Below are 16,076 nucleotides of genomic sequence, written 5' to 3' on the forward strand. Positions count from 1 at the left end.
GTGAAGTAGCAAAATTGTCCTTAAGCAATTCATCTTCTGAAAAATGTTTTTTTTCGGAAACATTTCGAAAAATCTATTTCCGGAACTTTTCTGGAAGAACCTTCTTCCGGAAGAAGAATTTGTGATTTCCGGAAGTACTCAGAAAATACTTCCAGAAGAACGTTATCCGAAATGTTTCCGAAAAAAGTTTCTTCCGGAAGATATCCATTTACTTCCGGAAGAAGGTTCTTCCGGAAGTTAGTTTTTTTTTTTAAAAATATTTTATTTTGTAATAATTTACTTTTAATGGATAAACTAAATTATAAAATAATTAATATTATTATACATAAATAATTAAATAATTAGTGAACGTAATTATGACTAATATTTATAATTTGTTTTTTACGCGCATGTAAAATATTAATTTGTGTGACAATTTAGTATAATTTAAACCATAAAAATTAATTAATTCATAAATTTTATTAAAAATATAAATTATTTATTATGATAACATTTAATTTCTATTACAAAAGTTAATATATAATAAAAAATTGATTATTATTTTATAACAAAGTGAAGAAAAAAGAATTTTCATTTTATAATAATAAGTAAAAATAAAATAATATTTAATGCATATGTAATGACGATTTTGTCCTTGTGTAATTTTCTTTAAATTAACGCGTTCACGCTTCTTTTTACTGCGCTTTCTTCTCTGCTTTGTTTCTTTCGTTTTGGTGCTTCTTTTTACTGCGCTTTCTTCTCTGCTTTGTTTCTTTCATTTTGGTTGGTTGCTGTTGTTTCGGTGGTGGTCCCTTTTGCACTTTCCATTGGTGGTCCCGTGAAGTATTTGAAGATTTGGTGGTCCCGTGTTCCGTATTTGAAGTTTTGTTAGTGGCTGTTCTTCCTATTTCATCGGAGGTACGCATTTATGAGTATTTTTTTCATTTTCTGGCTAGTTTTTTAGAGAAGAAAAACAGAAAAAACTATATCCAAAAGCAATTTTAGGCACAGGGGAGGTCCGGAATGAGTACTTCCGGAAGACCTTCTTCCAGAAGAACTTCTTCCGGAATAGGCCTTAGTAACTTTCGGAAGAAGGTCTTCCGGAATGTTAAATTATTAGCAAATTTTTTTATTTGTGTGTGTGTGTGTGTGTGTGTGTGTGTGTGTGTGTGTGTGTGTGTGTGTGTGTGTGTGTGTGTGTTTCTTCCAGAAGAACTTCTTCCGGAATAGGCCTTAGTAACTTTCGGAAGAAGGTCTTCCGGAATGTTAAATTATTAGCAAATTATAAATTTAAATTTAGAATATATTTGTATTGGTTGTTAGTTAATAAGTAGTCAATTTATGGATGTGGTTATATGATAATTTGAATATAGTTGTGTATGATGCATATGTGTTGTTGATATGTTTGTTATTTAAGGTGTAGTAAATTTTTGGATTTGGTTATATGATAATTTGAATGTACTTGTGTATGATGCATATGTCCTTAAGATGGACGAAGATCAATGGAGGTATGACTTTGCGATGTCACAAGAAGTTCATATGGATTATGATTATGATAATCAAGAAGAATGTGGGGTGAATGAACCACATGTGGATTGTTCAAATGGTTTTAATACGTCTTACGTAATCATAGATAATTTGAGTCATTTGGTTGAATTGATGGTTTGTATGAAAATTAATATGTTAGGGTTGCGTTGTAGGTATTCGCTACTCGAGATGATGTTTTGCAATGGGCTCGAACAGTTGTCCATGAAAATGGATTTGTTGCAGTGATTATGAGGTCTGACACAGAGACCGGTAGCAGAGGAAGAAGTTCATTTGTCTTAATTGGGTGTGAAAGGAGTGGTGCGTACAAGTGTAGAAATAAAGAATTCGTTAGAAAAGACACCGGGAGTAGGAAATGTGGTTGTCCCTTCAGGCTTCGTGGGAAACCAGTGCATGGAGGGGAAGGTTGAATGGTGAAGTTGATCTGTGGGATTCACAATCATGAATTGGCGAAGTCCTTAGTTGGACATCCATACGCCGGACGATTGACTAAGGAAGAAAAGAAAATTATTGCTGATATGACAAAGTCGATGGTGAAACCGAAAAACATCTTGCTAACGTTGAAGGAACACAATGCCGACAGTTGCACCACGATAAAGCAATTTACAATGCAAGAAGTGCATATCATTCTTCAATAAGAGGAGCTGATACCGAAATGCAACATCTGATGAAGCTTCTCGAACGTGATCAATACATTCATTGGCATAGATTGAAGGATGAAGTTGTGGTGCGTGATCTGTTTTGGTGTCACCCAGATGCAGTAAAGTTATGCAATGCATGTCATCTGGTGTTTTTTATAGACAGTACCTACAAAACAAACAGGTATAGACTCTCACTACTTGACTTTGTTGGAGTGACACCAACGGCGATGACATTCTCTGCTGGGTTTGCATATCTGGAGGTTGAGCGTGTTAATAATATTGTATGGGCTTTGGAACGATTTCGAGGCCTATTTTTAAGACATGATCGCCTCCCTCTTGTTATTGTCACAGAGACCTAGCACTGATGAATGCAGTGAAAACTGTATTTCCCGAGTCTACTAATTTGTTGTGCAGGTTTCATATCGATAAGAATGTGAAAGCGAAGTGCAAATCTTTAGTAAACATCCACAAGTTAATTTTTTTTTAAAAAAATAAACAACTTCATTTATAAAAAAAAAAACACAACTAATATAAAAATAATTCATTACTAAACATCCACAACTTAATTTTAAAAAAAAATTAAACAACTTCATTTATAAAAAAAAACACAACTAATGTAAAAAAGAATTAATTAGTAAACATCCAACTCTTAATTTAAAAAAAAATAAGAAACTTCATTTCTAAAAAAAAACACAACTAAATTATTTAGTAAACATCCACAAGTTAATTTTTTTTAAAAAAATAAACAACTTCATTTATAAAAAAAACACAACTAATATAAAAATAATTCATTACTAAACATCCACAACTTAATTTTTTTTTTTAAAATTAAACAACTTCATTTATAATAAAAAAATACTTCATTTATAATCAAATAAACAACTTTATTTATAGACAAAAAAAACAACTACTTTCAAAATATATAATTAGTAAACATACACAACTAAAATTATATATACAAATAAAACAATAATGGGAAAAAAATATTTCCAAACATACACAACTTTATTTATACAAATAAACTACTTCATTTATAAAATAATACATAAGTAATTTAAAATTAAATAATTAGTAAAATAGTCAACTAAAATGATATAAAAAATAAACTAAAACAATTAACAAAAACAATATTTAAAAAAAAAAAAAAACTTCCAGAAGAAGTACTTCTTCCGGAAACATTCCGGAAGAAGGGTTTTCCGGAAAGTGCTTCCGGAACCACTGAAAGGTCATCCGAAAGAATCCTCTTCCGGAATGTTTCCGGAAGAAATACATCTTCCGGGAACATTCCGGAAGAGGTGTTCTGAGAACTTTCTGGAAGACCTGTCATTCCGGAAGTCGTTTCATTACTTCCGGAAGAACTCTTCTTCCGGAAATCGTTTGGAAGATCTTCTTCCAGAAGTTTCGGAAGAACCCCTAACGGGTCTTCCAGAAGGCTCACCGTCACCAAGCTTCCGCCATTTTTTCCGGCGTCCTCTACCCTAAGGTTCATCTATCATAAGGTTCAACTAACCTACCCTAAATGCTACACATACAGTGCATAACAAAAGCAAAGCTAAGAAGAAGGCCACCTACCTCGAATGCAAATGGAAGAGAGAAGCCTCGCGGAGAAGAAGACCACCAAGGAAGCTTGTTGTCGCGGAAGAGAAAAGAGGAAGGAAGCTTTTTCGCGGAAGAGACAAAATGAAGAAGACAGAATGCTTCCGAAAGAGGGAAAAAGTTTTTTAAGTTTTTAAATGAAGGGCAAAATTGACCTTTCAATAAATTGCTGGGTGCACCAGCAATATTACTGGGTGCACCTAGTATATCCCAATAGTCTTTGGGCTCTTTAGCATACAAATGCACTATTCTCAGGGTTCTCATGATGAATGTTTGTGATTGATATGTTAAAGGGTGGATGAAGATGCCATCCGGGGCCAAAAAATAATTATGGTACTATGGTATAGTGGCTAAAATGAGTATTTATGGGAAGATTTGGTTTGATTTTTAATAAAAAAGTCTTTTGAATTAAATATAAAAATTATATGTCATTCAGTTTAAATTTATAATCAAATTCAAATCAAATCAATATTTTATCCTTTGATTTACATCGATTGTTGTGGATTTTTACTAAAATATAATTATTCCATTAAAATTTAATATTTTCTTTTTATCTTTTAAATCAAATTATATTAAAAAAATTGTTAATAACAATTTAAAAAACTTATTAATATGTTAAATATTCTATAGTAAAAATTTATCAAAATTTCATTTATTTTAAATAAATTAAACATATCCTAAAAATGTCATCTTTAAAAAAATGCATGTATAAGTTTTATATACATAATATTATAAAATATTATAAAACTCAAATGGTATGCACATAAAAAGTATATCAATAAACTAGTATATAAGTATTAGAATTTGGTTCAATTTTAGAAACACAAATCACAAATCATATCAATTAAAGAAAAAAATCATCCAAACAAATCTAAAAGCTATATGGTTGGTTCGTTTTTCGTGTTTTAGCTATTTTCGATTTTATTTTGGAATGGTTTTAATTTGAACATCCCTAGCAGCGAGTATTCTTGAATGAATTTAATAATAGTTATTACACTATCATTAAAGCAACATAAAACAATAAATTTTTTATCCATAAATATTAAGAATTAATTTATTAATTTTTATTAGTGATTGATATTTAAACTCACAACCTCTCTGTTCCCTTTTTTCCATCTCCTTTTCTCCCCTTCAACCTCAGAGCAACATAAAACAACAGTGTTTGTTGGTATCAGTAAGGCAATGCAACATTTATATATGCGGCATAAATTTATGCATGTTTCTTATTCCTGAAAAAAGAAAAGATTTATATACGTGGCATCAATTTATGTACGCTTTTAATTCCTGAAAAAATTTCGAATTTTGTATTTAGTTTTAATAAATATTTTCTTGATTTTTGGTCCTTGAAAAAATTTATTTTATTTTATTTTCAAAATGATCCAAGCAATAAAAAATCAAATGAATAAAAAATTGAAAAATTGATTTAGAAACGACAAAATGAAGGAGCCAATTCTTTGTGTTAGGATTTGGAGATGAACCCCACAAGGCACAAAGGTTGCAGACTTACAGCATATATAACGTGTTGAGACTACAACATTTTAGTTGTTTCTTTTGGGTCAAAAGCTGAAATGTGATTTTTACACTAATGACAGCTTCCCATACGCTTACTTTGGATGCCAGAAGGCGCCAACTGTCTCATGAGCTAAAGGATGGATCAAATTATCGAATGTAAAATATTTTTTAAATTCTTATAAAATTTAAAAAATATTAATTCCATTCTTATAAAATTTTATATTAATTTGCTTCATGTAAAAATAAAAATATATTTTAATGATTTTCACTTATAATTTTTGTTTGACGATAATTTAATATGAGTAACAAATTTATATGTATAATTTAATTAGAAATAAATTAAATAATTTGTGGTGGTTAAAACTCCGATACAAATAATTTCTGACGGTTAAACATCCCACAAATATTTTAATTTCTTTTTTTCACTTTCTAAGTATTTTTTTATACTTTCTAATGAGATTAGAAAAGAAGATGAAACAATAATGAATTTTAATATTTTCTAACTTGCTCTAAAATATATAAAGAAAAAATAATTAAATTCGTTAATCACGTTAAAATTCATCTAAAGAAATTATATTTTATTTTTATAGGACTAAATTAATACAATTTTTTTTTATAAAAATAAAATTAATACTAAATCCAGGTTAGTAATTATGTTATAGTGAATGTTTTATGTTGCTTATAATCCATGGGATTAGAAAGTGCCGCCATTTCCCAAAATATTGATTACTGCATGAATAGTTGAAGCAATCCAACCCAAACTTATATTATAGCTAAATTGTATACGGCCGAAAAAGAATAGATTCAAATTCACCCAGAGAAAAAGATCTTGTGTTAGTCAATTTTCAGATACATTCATAGGTTTGAAAAGTACTATCCCATAAAGTGTAAAAGATTGATATGTATGACAGGCGATCTGAAACAATTTATTGCAGCTACAAAGCAGTATACACATCGACATATACTTCCATTTCAATCTTTAATCGTGAACTATATATTCAAACTCTGCAGATTTTTTTATTTTTCATTTAATGTCAGTACTATTTAATTGTTCCAAATTGGAAATAGCAAAGATCGATCTAATAATGTGAATTAAGGATTTAAGGCCCTTTTGAAATAAGATTATTATCCATAAACATTAATAAAAAAGAAAATAAGGAAAAAAAAATAAGTTTTTCCTTTAAGTTAAAATTAACCTATATAAACTAATTTAAACTTAGAAGATAAATTTATTTTATCTTTTTTCTATTTTCTGCTCTATAAATATTTATGAAAAATATATAAACTAATCTTAACTTATGAGATAATAAATTTATTTTTTTTTATTTTAGGGTTTAAATCCTATACCCTAAATTCTAAAATAAGGCCTTAATTAGTTTTACTTTTGGCTCCCCTAGGATACCACCGATCGCCCTCCCCTAACCACCAACCAAAAGGGGGGGAAAAGCTGATCACTACTCCATGGTCAGGACTTTAGAGTAATGGGGTGATCGTCCTTTTACATGGTCTATATATGCCTCGGGTACGAAATTAAATATTTTGTTGTTTTATCTTTGGGATGAAGGAATTAAAATGAGGAGAAAGAAAAATAAGGAGGAAAATTATATTTTTTTTATCATTAGATTGACATTGAAAGTAAAAAAAGAAAATGATATGTGAGATTCACAAAATATTACTTTTGGCTCCCGCAATGAATTAATTTAATCAAGTGATTAGCATTTGTCTCATTGCTTTCATAGTTAATGCTTCCTAGTTCCCGCTACAACCTTTGCAAAGCAACATATAATTGTCAAAATATTAATTACATTATTTGAAGAGTTAATTTTAATGTAATGATTGTAATTAAGCGTTTTTATTTCTCATAATATTCAAACACTCTTTATGAATACAAAGATAAAATACAAACCCATAATATTTATAATAAAAATTTAATTTATATTAAATAAAAGTTATATTAGCACGTGTAATCTTAATGTTTTGACTTTTTTGTCCGTTAATTAATAAATGATATATGTTTCAAGTTTATTGTTCATCACAATATTATTTTTCTGCATGAATCAATAAAATATATTAGGTATATAGTACTGCATTGTAATCTCTAACATAATAATAAGTGAAAAGGTCATTAACTACTTCAGAACAGTAGGCAAAATGCCAGTTTCACTTATCTATTAGATCGACCTACAAACTGTTACAGCTGAAATTCCTGCACATTGTTGTTTTATATCATCAATAAAAAAAATCGAATATCAATAGAATATAAGAGATATTATAATCCTTAAATTGCTATTATATTTATATTTATTTAAGATTGAAACATCTTTCCCTTCTCATAAAATTGAAAAAGTTTGGATTTTATTTCTCTAAATTTTTTAATACGAACGAATCACAAAGCGATCCAGAGACTGTGCATGTATGAGAATGATTTAAATTTTAAAGGAATTAATTGATATTATTTATACAACAAGATGCATTTACTTTTTAGTAGTCTATTACTTAAGAACTTCATAGTTTAGAGTGTTTAACTTGAACTAGTTAGGAGATAAGTAACTTTCTGAAAAGTTTTTCACAAAGTGTGTTAGTGAGAATAAAACACGCTAAAAAGTCCCATAATGATTTGTTACAATAATCAATGATCTTTAGAGCAGTCAAGCACTGTCAGAACTGGTTGTTGATGTCTCCAAAAGGACTACCTACGAGGGACTCTAATTGATGGGAAATTCCGACAAATAAGAATGTTGACTGAAGTGTCACTACCGTGTGAAATATCATAGTATGAAAGTCATCGAAGGAGACAATCAAGGATGATACAAATGATATTATAGTCAACCTCTCTTTTCGTAAAAAAATTAATTAATACTACCTATATTTTTATCCAAAGCAAAATTCATATAGTTAAGCCAATATGTGTAACTTATTTTATATTGGTTACATGTATAAATGATATAAAAAAAACATTATATTTGCATCGGTTATATGCTAACCAATATAAAAAATGATAATGGTAGTTTTGAATAATTACAAGCAAAAATTTGATATATTTTAATTTTATAAAGACAAAAAATATACTAAAAATTTATAGAAATGAAAATCTGAACATTTTCAACGCAAGGACCAAATAATATTTTAGTCTTTCTTTAACATCGATAGAGGTTGAAAAGTAGCAAGCCATGATTCTGATTAAGGCATTTACATTTAATGTTCAATGTAGGAACCAAAAAAAGAAATGTATATCTGACAAAATGGTGTCCCACCACATCTATGTCGCATGAACCTTTACGAGTAGCTTGCACCTAATGATACTAACTTGTTTTTCTAAAAGCCACGAGAAACTCCAATTACCTTGCAACCCTTATCTGAGAAGTGTTATATTTTAATGAAATCAATGAGGAGTATTCTGAGCTCTAGCTAGAGAATGAGCTATTGCATCCCATTAATGGAGAACAACCCTAGTTCATCAAGAACTGATACAAAATCCATTGAGCAGAATAGAAGAAATCAAATGAAGGATCTTTTCTCCAAGCTCAACTCAGTTGTGCCTCATCAAAGCTCAAGGGTATTACACTCTTTCTCTTTATCAACCTCTTCTCCCTTTACTACTTAAATACACAACCAAATGCTCTCACATGCACAAAAATGGCTCAATTTTATTTGAATCTTTGGTAGGAAGCCACATCGCAGCCGGATAAGATAGGTGAAGCCACAAATTACATAAAGAATTTACAGATTAAATTAGAGAAAATGAAGGAGAAAAGGAACAACCTAATAGACATTGAAAGGTCAAAAAATGCTAGCATGAATATGGGGTTGAAGTCTCCACAATTTAAGATCCAACAAATGGGTTCAGCCTTAGAGATTGTTCTAGTAACCGGGATGGATTGCCAATTCATGTTCAATGAGACTATTAGGAGCAGAGGGGAGGGGAAGAAAACTACACTACTTGGTTTCGAGGACCAAGACCTCCTTACAAACTAATTTTCTAAATTCTTCTTTTTCTGCCTTATTCATTGATTCTTAGAGCTTTTATACACAATTGCATGTCTACATTCCCACTACAATAATCGCTACAATAATCATTACAATAACCGCTATAATAACCATTACAATAACCGCACCCCCACTACAATAACCGTTACTAGAATGATAACTACCCCTATGACAGGTTTCCATGGCAGAGCATCTTCTTCCTAACATTCCCTAGCCCATCAAAAACACCTTGTCCTCAAGGTGTTGGGTGTAGAAAACAGAACCTGGATCCCAAATGAAAATGGGTGTAAGAATTAGTGCCTAAAGATGATTGTGGAGACAGAGCCCTTTGGCAGCAACGAGAATGACGAAGATGAGGAGGGGGAAGGGGTGGTTGAGATTTGTGTCCCTGACCGTGGCAACACACACAACAGAAAGGGAGAAGTGGATGTCAGAGGGAAGGATGCCACGACTAGAGAACTTTGTGTGGGACCGATGACTGGCGACCGGGAGAGATTCGAAGGAAAGTGTGTGGCGCTTGCACTACAAAAAAATGTTAAATAATGGAGGTTATTTTGCGGAGGTTTTAGAAACCTCCTTAATTTATTAAAAACTAGAATTTTTTGTACTTAATTTGCGGAGGTTGGTTATAACCTATGCTAATTAAATATTATTTTTCCACTTTTCTCTTTAAAAAAAATCATATTTTTTCCCAGCAAAAAAAAATTCCCTCTAAAAAAATTACAAAATCCCAATATATACTGGTTGTCCCCAACCTTCAATCCCTAATTTCCACCCCTCACTTCCGTTCTCAGCTCAGGTACAAGATTCTCTCTTCACTCTGCTTCTTCTCCTTTCTCTGCTCTTCAATTGTTTCGTTTTCTTCTCTGATTTTTCCTTTCGATAAGAGTATCTATTTTTTTTCTTTTCCCTTTTCCGATTTCCTGAACAACCATCCTATGCTAGGGTTGCAACTATTTGTTATCCATCGCTGTTGTTTGCGGCTTGCCTTTTCAATTATTCACTCAAACAATGTTATATCTATCTGTGACAATGAAATTAGGTGCAGAAATTCGTTTCGCTCTTGATTCTGAAAGATATACATTTTTATTTGATTTCTGTGTTTTCGTCACACAGTGTCTTCGTTTCTTAACCATATACATTTTTATTTTGATTCCCTATTATGCCATGTGTTAAGGGGACTTGCGAATTGATATTTCTGTTATTTTCCCTCTGGGTCTGTTGTTGCTGTCTCATTCTATTCCTAGGACTCAGATGCCGATCTTTGACACAAATGGGGTTGTGAGTTTTATGGGAAAGTTTCTACCTTGATTGTTGTTTTCTTTGTGGGGTTAAGGTAACCATGATGGGTATGATGAAAGTTAGCATCTTTGTGTTTTTAACCCTGATGATCACAATGGTGGATCCAAAGCTAATCCTAGAAGAAGAAATGAGTTGGTAATGACACTAAATGTTAACTTTTACTAATTAAAAAAGTTCAATGTTTACTTACTCTTTATTTATCTTAGTTGTTAGAAACTGGGAAGCTACCAAGTCGTGGACAATTATATATTGAAACTCATAAAAGGAAAGATGGATCATTCGTAAATGAAGCAGCAAAGACTATAGCGGTATGTTTTTCTTTAGTGACATTGTTTTCAAGGATTGTGCTTAATCTTAAAACTTTTGTAATTCCTTTTATTACATGTTTGCAGGAACAAATTGAAGTAGGATTGACTCAAAGCATAGTTGATGAATCTGAAGTTTCTCCTCTTGATGTTGTTGGTAGAGTGTTAGGGTTAGAGCACTCTGGGAGAGTGCGATGTATGGGATTAGGAGCTGTTCCTTCTAATACATTCAGGAACACAAGACTTCGAGCTTCTAGTCTGAGCTCTTCTTCATCTGGTGTTGGCTTTCCATCTTCAAACCAATGGCAAGAGAAATACAACAATTTAGAATCAGCTTTTAAGGCCTACATGATAATGAAGGAAGGAAGGATCCCTGAAGAATTAGCTAGTTATTTCACTCCTGATCAAACACATGTAAGTAATTAATATGCATACATCATTATGTATATGTGAGGTATCCTAAAACTTGTTAGTATAATACACAATGTACTCTTAAAACTGTTTTACATATGTCTATAGTTTATTAATTTATTCACGCATATTAGTTAGAAAATATATTTTGTAATTGGTACGTGTGTTTATTAAGCTAATTAATTTATAGTTTTGTAGGTAGATTTTATAGTTAATCAACAATATTAAGGTAGAATTTTATTCATTTTGGCTAGCTCTTAATACTCTTTATCTCAAGTTAGGTCTTTAAGTAAACATACATGACCAAGGTAATAACCATGCATAAGTTTAGAATATTAAAACAATTGTTTAGAATTGATTATTTTTATTGATGGTCATTATGATTTAGAATGTGTGATACACCCTTGTATATAGTATATATGACTAAGTGTTTTTACTTTTCTTATTTCAGCTAAATGATGCTTCAAGTGTTCCTAATACACCTTTGGATGCAAGAGGATCTTCTGGTGCTAGCAACCCTTAGTTTGCTTATAATGTATTTTGGATTTAAAGTTTAGTACAATACTAATATTACTTTGTTATGAATTTTATGTCATACTTTGATTTACAATAGAAATTTGAATTATAAATCTTTGAACTATATGCTATTATTTTGGTTATTGAAATATAATTTTTACGTCCTCATTATGAGTTTTTTTATTATATTTTTTTATCGATATCATAAGAAAATGAAAAATTATAATACATGTAGATTATGAAACTAAAATGAGTATACAAAATCATTATATACAAGAAAATAAGGAGAATTAGAAAACCAATTGTAAAACATCTATTGCTAGCATGATTTAAAAAAAAAACCCCTCCATAGTATAGTTTTAAAACCTCTTTTAATAAACCTCCTACAAAAAACTTCCATATTTAGTGTAGGTATAAAAACCTCTTCCAATAAACCTTCACAGTTAGCGTAGGTTTAAAACCTCCTTTAAAAAACCTCCACAGTTAGCGTAGGTTTAAAACCTCTTTTAAAAAACCTCCGCAGTTAGCGTAGGTTTAAAACCTCTACAAAAAAACCTCTGCAAAATGTTCTCAATACCAGAGGTTTTCGAAAACCACCGCTAATTGCTTGTGGCGAATCTAACTGCGGAGGTTTTTGAAAACCTCCGTAATTTATTTTGCGGAGGGTAAAAACCTCCACTAAACGAAAAAATAACCTCCATTATTTAACAGATTTGTTGTAGTGTTGTTAACGGGAAGGTGGGAAGTTGCCATGGGAAGGGGAGGCAACGTGGTTTCTGTTGTTGGTGGAGGCGGCGTGGTTTCTGCTGTTGGTGGTGGCTTAGCAGAGGAAGAAGTTGGGTTGGTTGTCTTGGAAAGCAGAGGCGGCATGGGTGGTGACTTCGGAAAGGCAGAAGATGGAGAGGGTTGTTTAGATACCATGGTATTCAATATCCGAATAATGGCATCAAGTTTGGAAGTAATGGAAGTTTGGTCTGCAGCAGTGGAAGTTTGAATTGCAGCGAGTTTGGCCATGGCGACCTCGAGACGATCCACACAGGCGGTGGAAAGTTCGGTGTCCACCATTGAAGAGTGGCAGGTCAGACCAATTGTTAGGAGCAGAGGGGAGGGGAAGAAAACTACACTACTTGGTTTCGAGGACCAAGACTTCCTTACAAACTAATTTTCTAAATTCTTCTCTTTCTGCCTTATTCATTGATTCTTAGAGCTTTTATACACAATTGCATGTCTACATTCCCACTACAATAATCGTTACAATAACCATTACAATAACCGCTATAATAACCATTACAATAACCGCACCCCCACTACAATAACCGTTACTAGAATGATAACTACCCCTATGACAGGTTTGCATGGCAGAACATCTTCTTCCTAACAGAGACCATTCGTGCTCTTCAAGAAGAAGGATATGATATTGTTAATGCCAGTTATACAGTTGTTGAAAATGCAGTTTTCCATACAATACACTGTCAGGTGAGACATAAATTCCCCGTCTGCCCTCTGCCCTATGAATATGTAACTTAATTGTTTGCATTTTTCAGGTAGGGGGATCTGCTAATGGAGCTTTGAGGATATCTGAGAAAATAAAGAAGTATCTCAATGGTTGCTAGCATTAATCGTATGTAGAAATCTAAATTGAATAACTCCAAGAGGATACATTATATACACTGTTTTATCTAACTAGTAAGCAAACTCATATTCACTGTCTTGTTGGCTTCGCAATTAATTAACATTGGATCGATTTACGTGTGTGAGCACACGCTTGTGTGTATATATATATATATATATATATATATATATATATATATATAACTTGCAAAATCTGATGAAAAGGTTATTTAGTAGTGCATATTATTCATGAATCAATATTTTTTTTTCAACCTCTCTTACCCTTGAAAAATGCTAACGGTATTTTTTCTGACATTTTTATAACACTTTTTCTGATTAAAATTTGTTAAAATGATCAATTTTGATAAATTATAGTTATTATTTCATAATATTTTATCCTGATTTAAATATGAGACTAATAAAAATTAATAATTTTAAAAAATTTCACAAAGAGAATATTAAAAGAGAATGTCCCAAAGAACATCACTAATATTTCTCCTTTATGTTTCCTAAACAAATTAGAGGGGGTTTTGCATTTTGGAAATGCAGATCTGTCAAGAAATTGTGTAAATTTTACTATTTTATCAATTCAAGCAGATATGGTTATATATCTATTTTAGAGTAAAAGTATATAATTAGAAGTTATTAAATGATGTAAGAGATCATATATATTTCATGCTCTCTCTATATACGATGATGAAAATGAACAACATTTAGGTTTACGATATATAACTGCAGTTTTCATTCATTTAGGCATTTTTATCATTTTAGTTAATGTGTGTTGATATTAATTTTGATCCGTATATTGTATAGCTCGATCCTAGTCATATTTATTTTATATATCCTTACGTGTGTTCATCAGTTATTATAAATATTTTTCATTAAGGTCACATGGTTCCCATGGTTTTTACTTGTATCAACACATTAAATTGCATTATTGACCATGTATGTGTCAACCATATATAATGCTTACATCAAAAGACTGAAGCTAAATTTTGTGTAGTCGATGCTAACTGTTACAACTGACTATAAGCGTTAGCCATTTCAATGTATACATTAATCTTAGTATGAGCACAATGATTAACTATAGCATTTACCTAAGACTATTTCTACCTTTGTTCGTCGTGTTTTTCTTTTTAATTTTTTTCTTCTCTCAAGTTCGATTCCCACTCCAATTGCAATTGCAGGTCCATCACGAGAAGTTTCTTTGTACTGAATATGAGAAATCACAGGTCGCTGCAGATAAGATTGCGGTGCGGGCAGCGTATGAGGGGTGCCAATAGTACTGTTGTATCCTGGAATAATCTATGACATCACTTTCAGAAATTGTCTCCGGCGGAAAAACGCGGTAGCCGGTGTCAGAGTAGCTGAAAAGAAGAAAAGAGACTATGGTAAGACATGGAAATTACACCATAATATCATAAAATAAAATAAATCTAAAGATTGTTTCTTTTTATGCACCTAAACAAGAAAATTTCCTTCCTAACCATAGGTTGCACTTAGTTATAAATACAAAAGTAACATCAACACGTATACAATGAATGCCCATCATTGTCGACTTGGCAGTGAAGGTGGGAAAAAAGCTAACTTTTGCTGCAATGCCTAAATAGCACTCCAAATTTGCATAACACATACGGGGCCTTCAAAGTGTACATAATTAGTGTTGCTCAACTCTAATGATCGATCTACGTACTCATGTACAAGAATGAGCTTTAATTTGGGTTGCTAACTCGCCACTGTTGTAAGAAAAAAGAGCTCAAGATTCCAGAGTGAGGGACGATACACCATCTCAAAGGTAGGACATGCAATAAGTTCACTGTGCCATAACACCAATTAACCTCAGATCTTGCCCCCAACAACCTCTTTTGACACATGCACCTTTAGCCTTGTGTGTTGTGGTCGCAGAGACCTACTACGTGGCAGCTTGAGAGCCCTCACTGACGTGGTTAGCTTACATGTTGCTGATAGTTCTCCTAATCAAAAGAAACAACATTAAAACATAGTTAGTTAAATATTTTGTTTGATAACAAAGTTATATACAGGTACATGATTTTCATTCTTTTCACATGTTTGGTGCCATGCATTATCCCATCACATGCAGAGACATGTTACAGCTAAATTGGGTGATTCGTATCCAGCACATTGTTAGAGAAGGGCATTAGTATGCAGATAGCTCCACAAAGATGAGTTCTTGGATTTCCTTCCCCCTCCCGTTGGATTGCTTTGTCTTTTGTTCATGAAAAATAAGTAGTCTAAGATAACCAAGTGTTCATAATGTTATTAAAAAAAAATAGGCAAAAAAATCAATGACACTTGATTACTTGATTGCATGTTGTTTGTGGTTGCGGCAGGAGTGTGTTTCCTAAGGTGCCCATTTTGTTCCTTGTTTTTCTCGGTTTTCTTTATGTTGTCGCCCACCAGATGATAGAGAAGTCTTATAAGATTGTTGAACAATTTTATCCTTCTTAGAACTATCATTTCATTACTATTCTTTTGCAAAAAATTAAATAATCATTGTTAAAAAGATTTTAAAAAGTATAATTTAAATTTAACCTACTTTAATTTCTTGCAATGTTTTTTTTGTCATTTCAATGTAATTTTGTTGGGTTTAATGACTATGGCATTCATCAATGACTTCACTGGCTTTTCATTCTCTTGCTATAAAACATGC

At 31.6% G+C, this 16,076-nt stretch overlaps 1 protein-coding gene across 1 annotated transcript; it reads left to right on the forward strand.

The window, feature by feature from the left end:
* Window positions 1-8,709: 8,709 nt before the first annotated feature.
* On the forward strand, window positions 8,710-13,407 carry LOC114420666 (transcription factor bHLH162-like). Its single transcript, XM_028386505.1, has 4 exons — window positions 8,710-8,829; window positions 8,940-9,163; window positions 13,144-13,270; window positions 13,339-13,407. Exons 1-4 carry the CDS (start codon window positions 8,710-8,712, stop codon window positions 13,405-13,407), a joined length of 540 nt encoding a protein of 179 aa, XP_028242306.1.
* Window positions 13,408-16,076: the final 2,669 nt, after the last annotated feature.

Source organism: Glycine soja, chromosome 7 (genome assembly GCF_004193775.1).
Source record: "Glycine soja cultivar W05 chromosome 7, ASM419377v2, whole genome shotgun sequence".
In the NCBI taxonomy this organism is placed as follows: domain Eukaryota; kingdom Viridiplantae; phylum Streptophyta; class Magnoliopsida; order Fabales; family Fabaceae; genus Glycine; species Glycine soja.

Excerpts from the sequence above, each read along its gene's own strand:
- LOC114420666 (XM_028386505.1), top strand. The coding sequence starts at position 8,710 with ATGGAGAACAACCCTAGTTCATCAAGAACTGATACAAAATCCATTGAG. Across the intron at positions 9,164-13,143 it reads GGGATGGATTGCCAATTCAT|GTTTGCATGGCAGAACATCT; the intron begins GTTCAATGAGAC and ends CCCCTATGACAG. Across the intron at positions 13,271-13,338 it reads TCCATACAATACACTGTCAG|GTAGGGGGATCTGCTAATGG; the intron begins GTGAGACATAAA and ends TGCATTTTTCAG.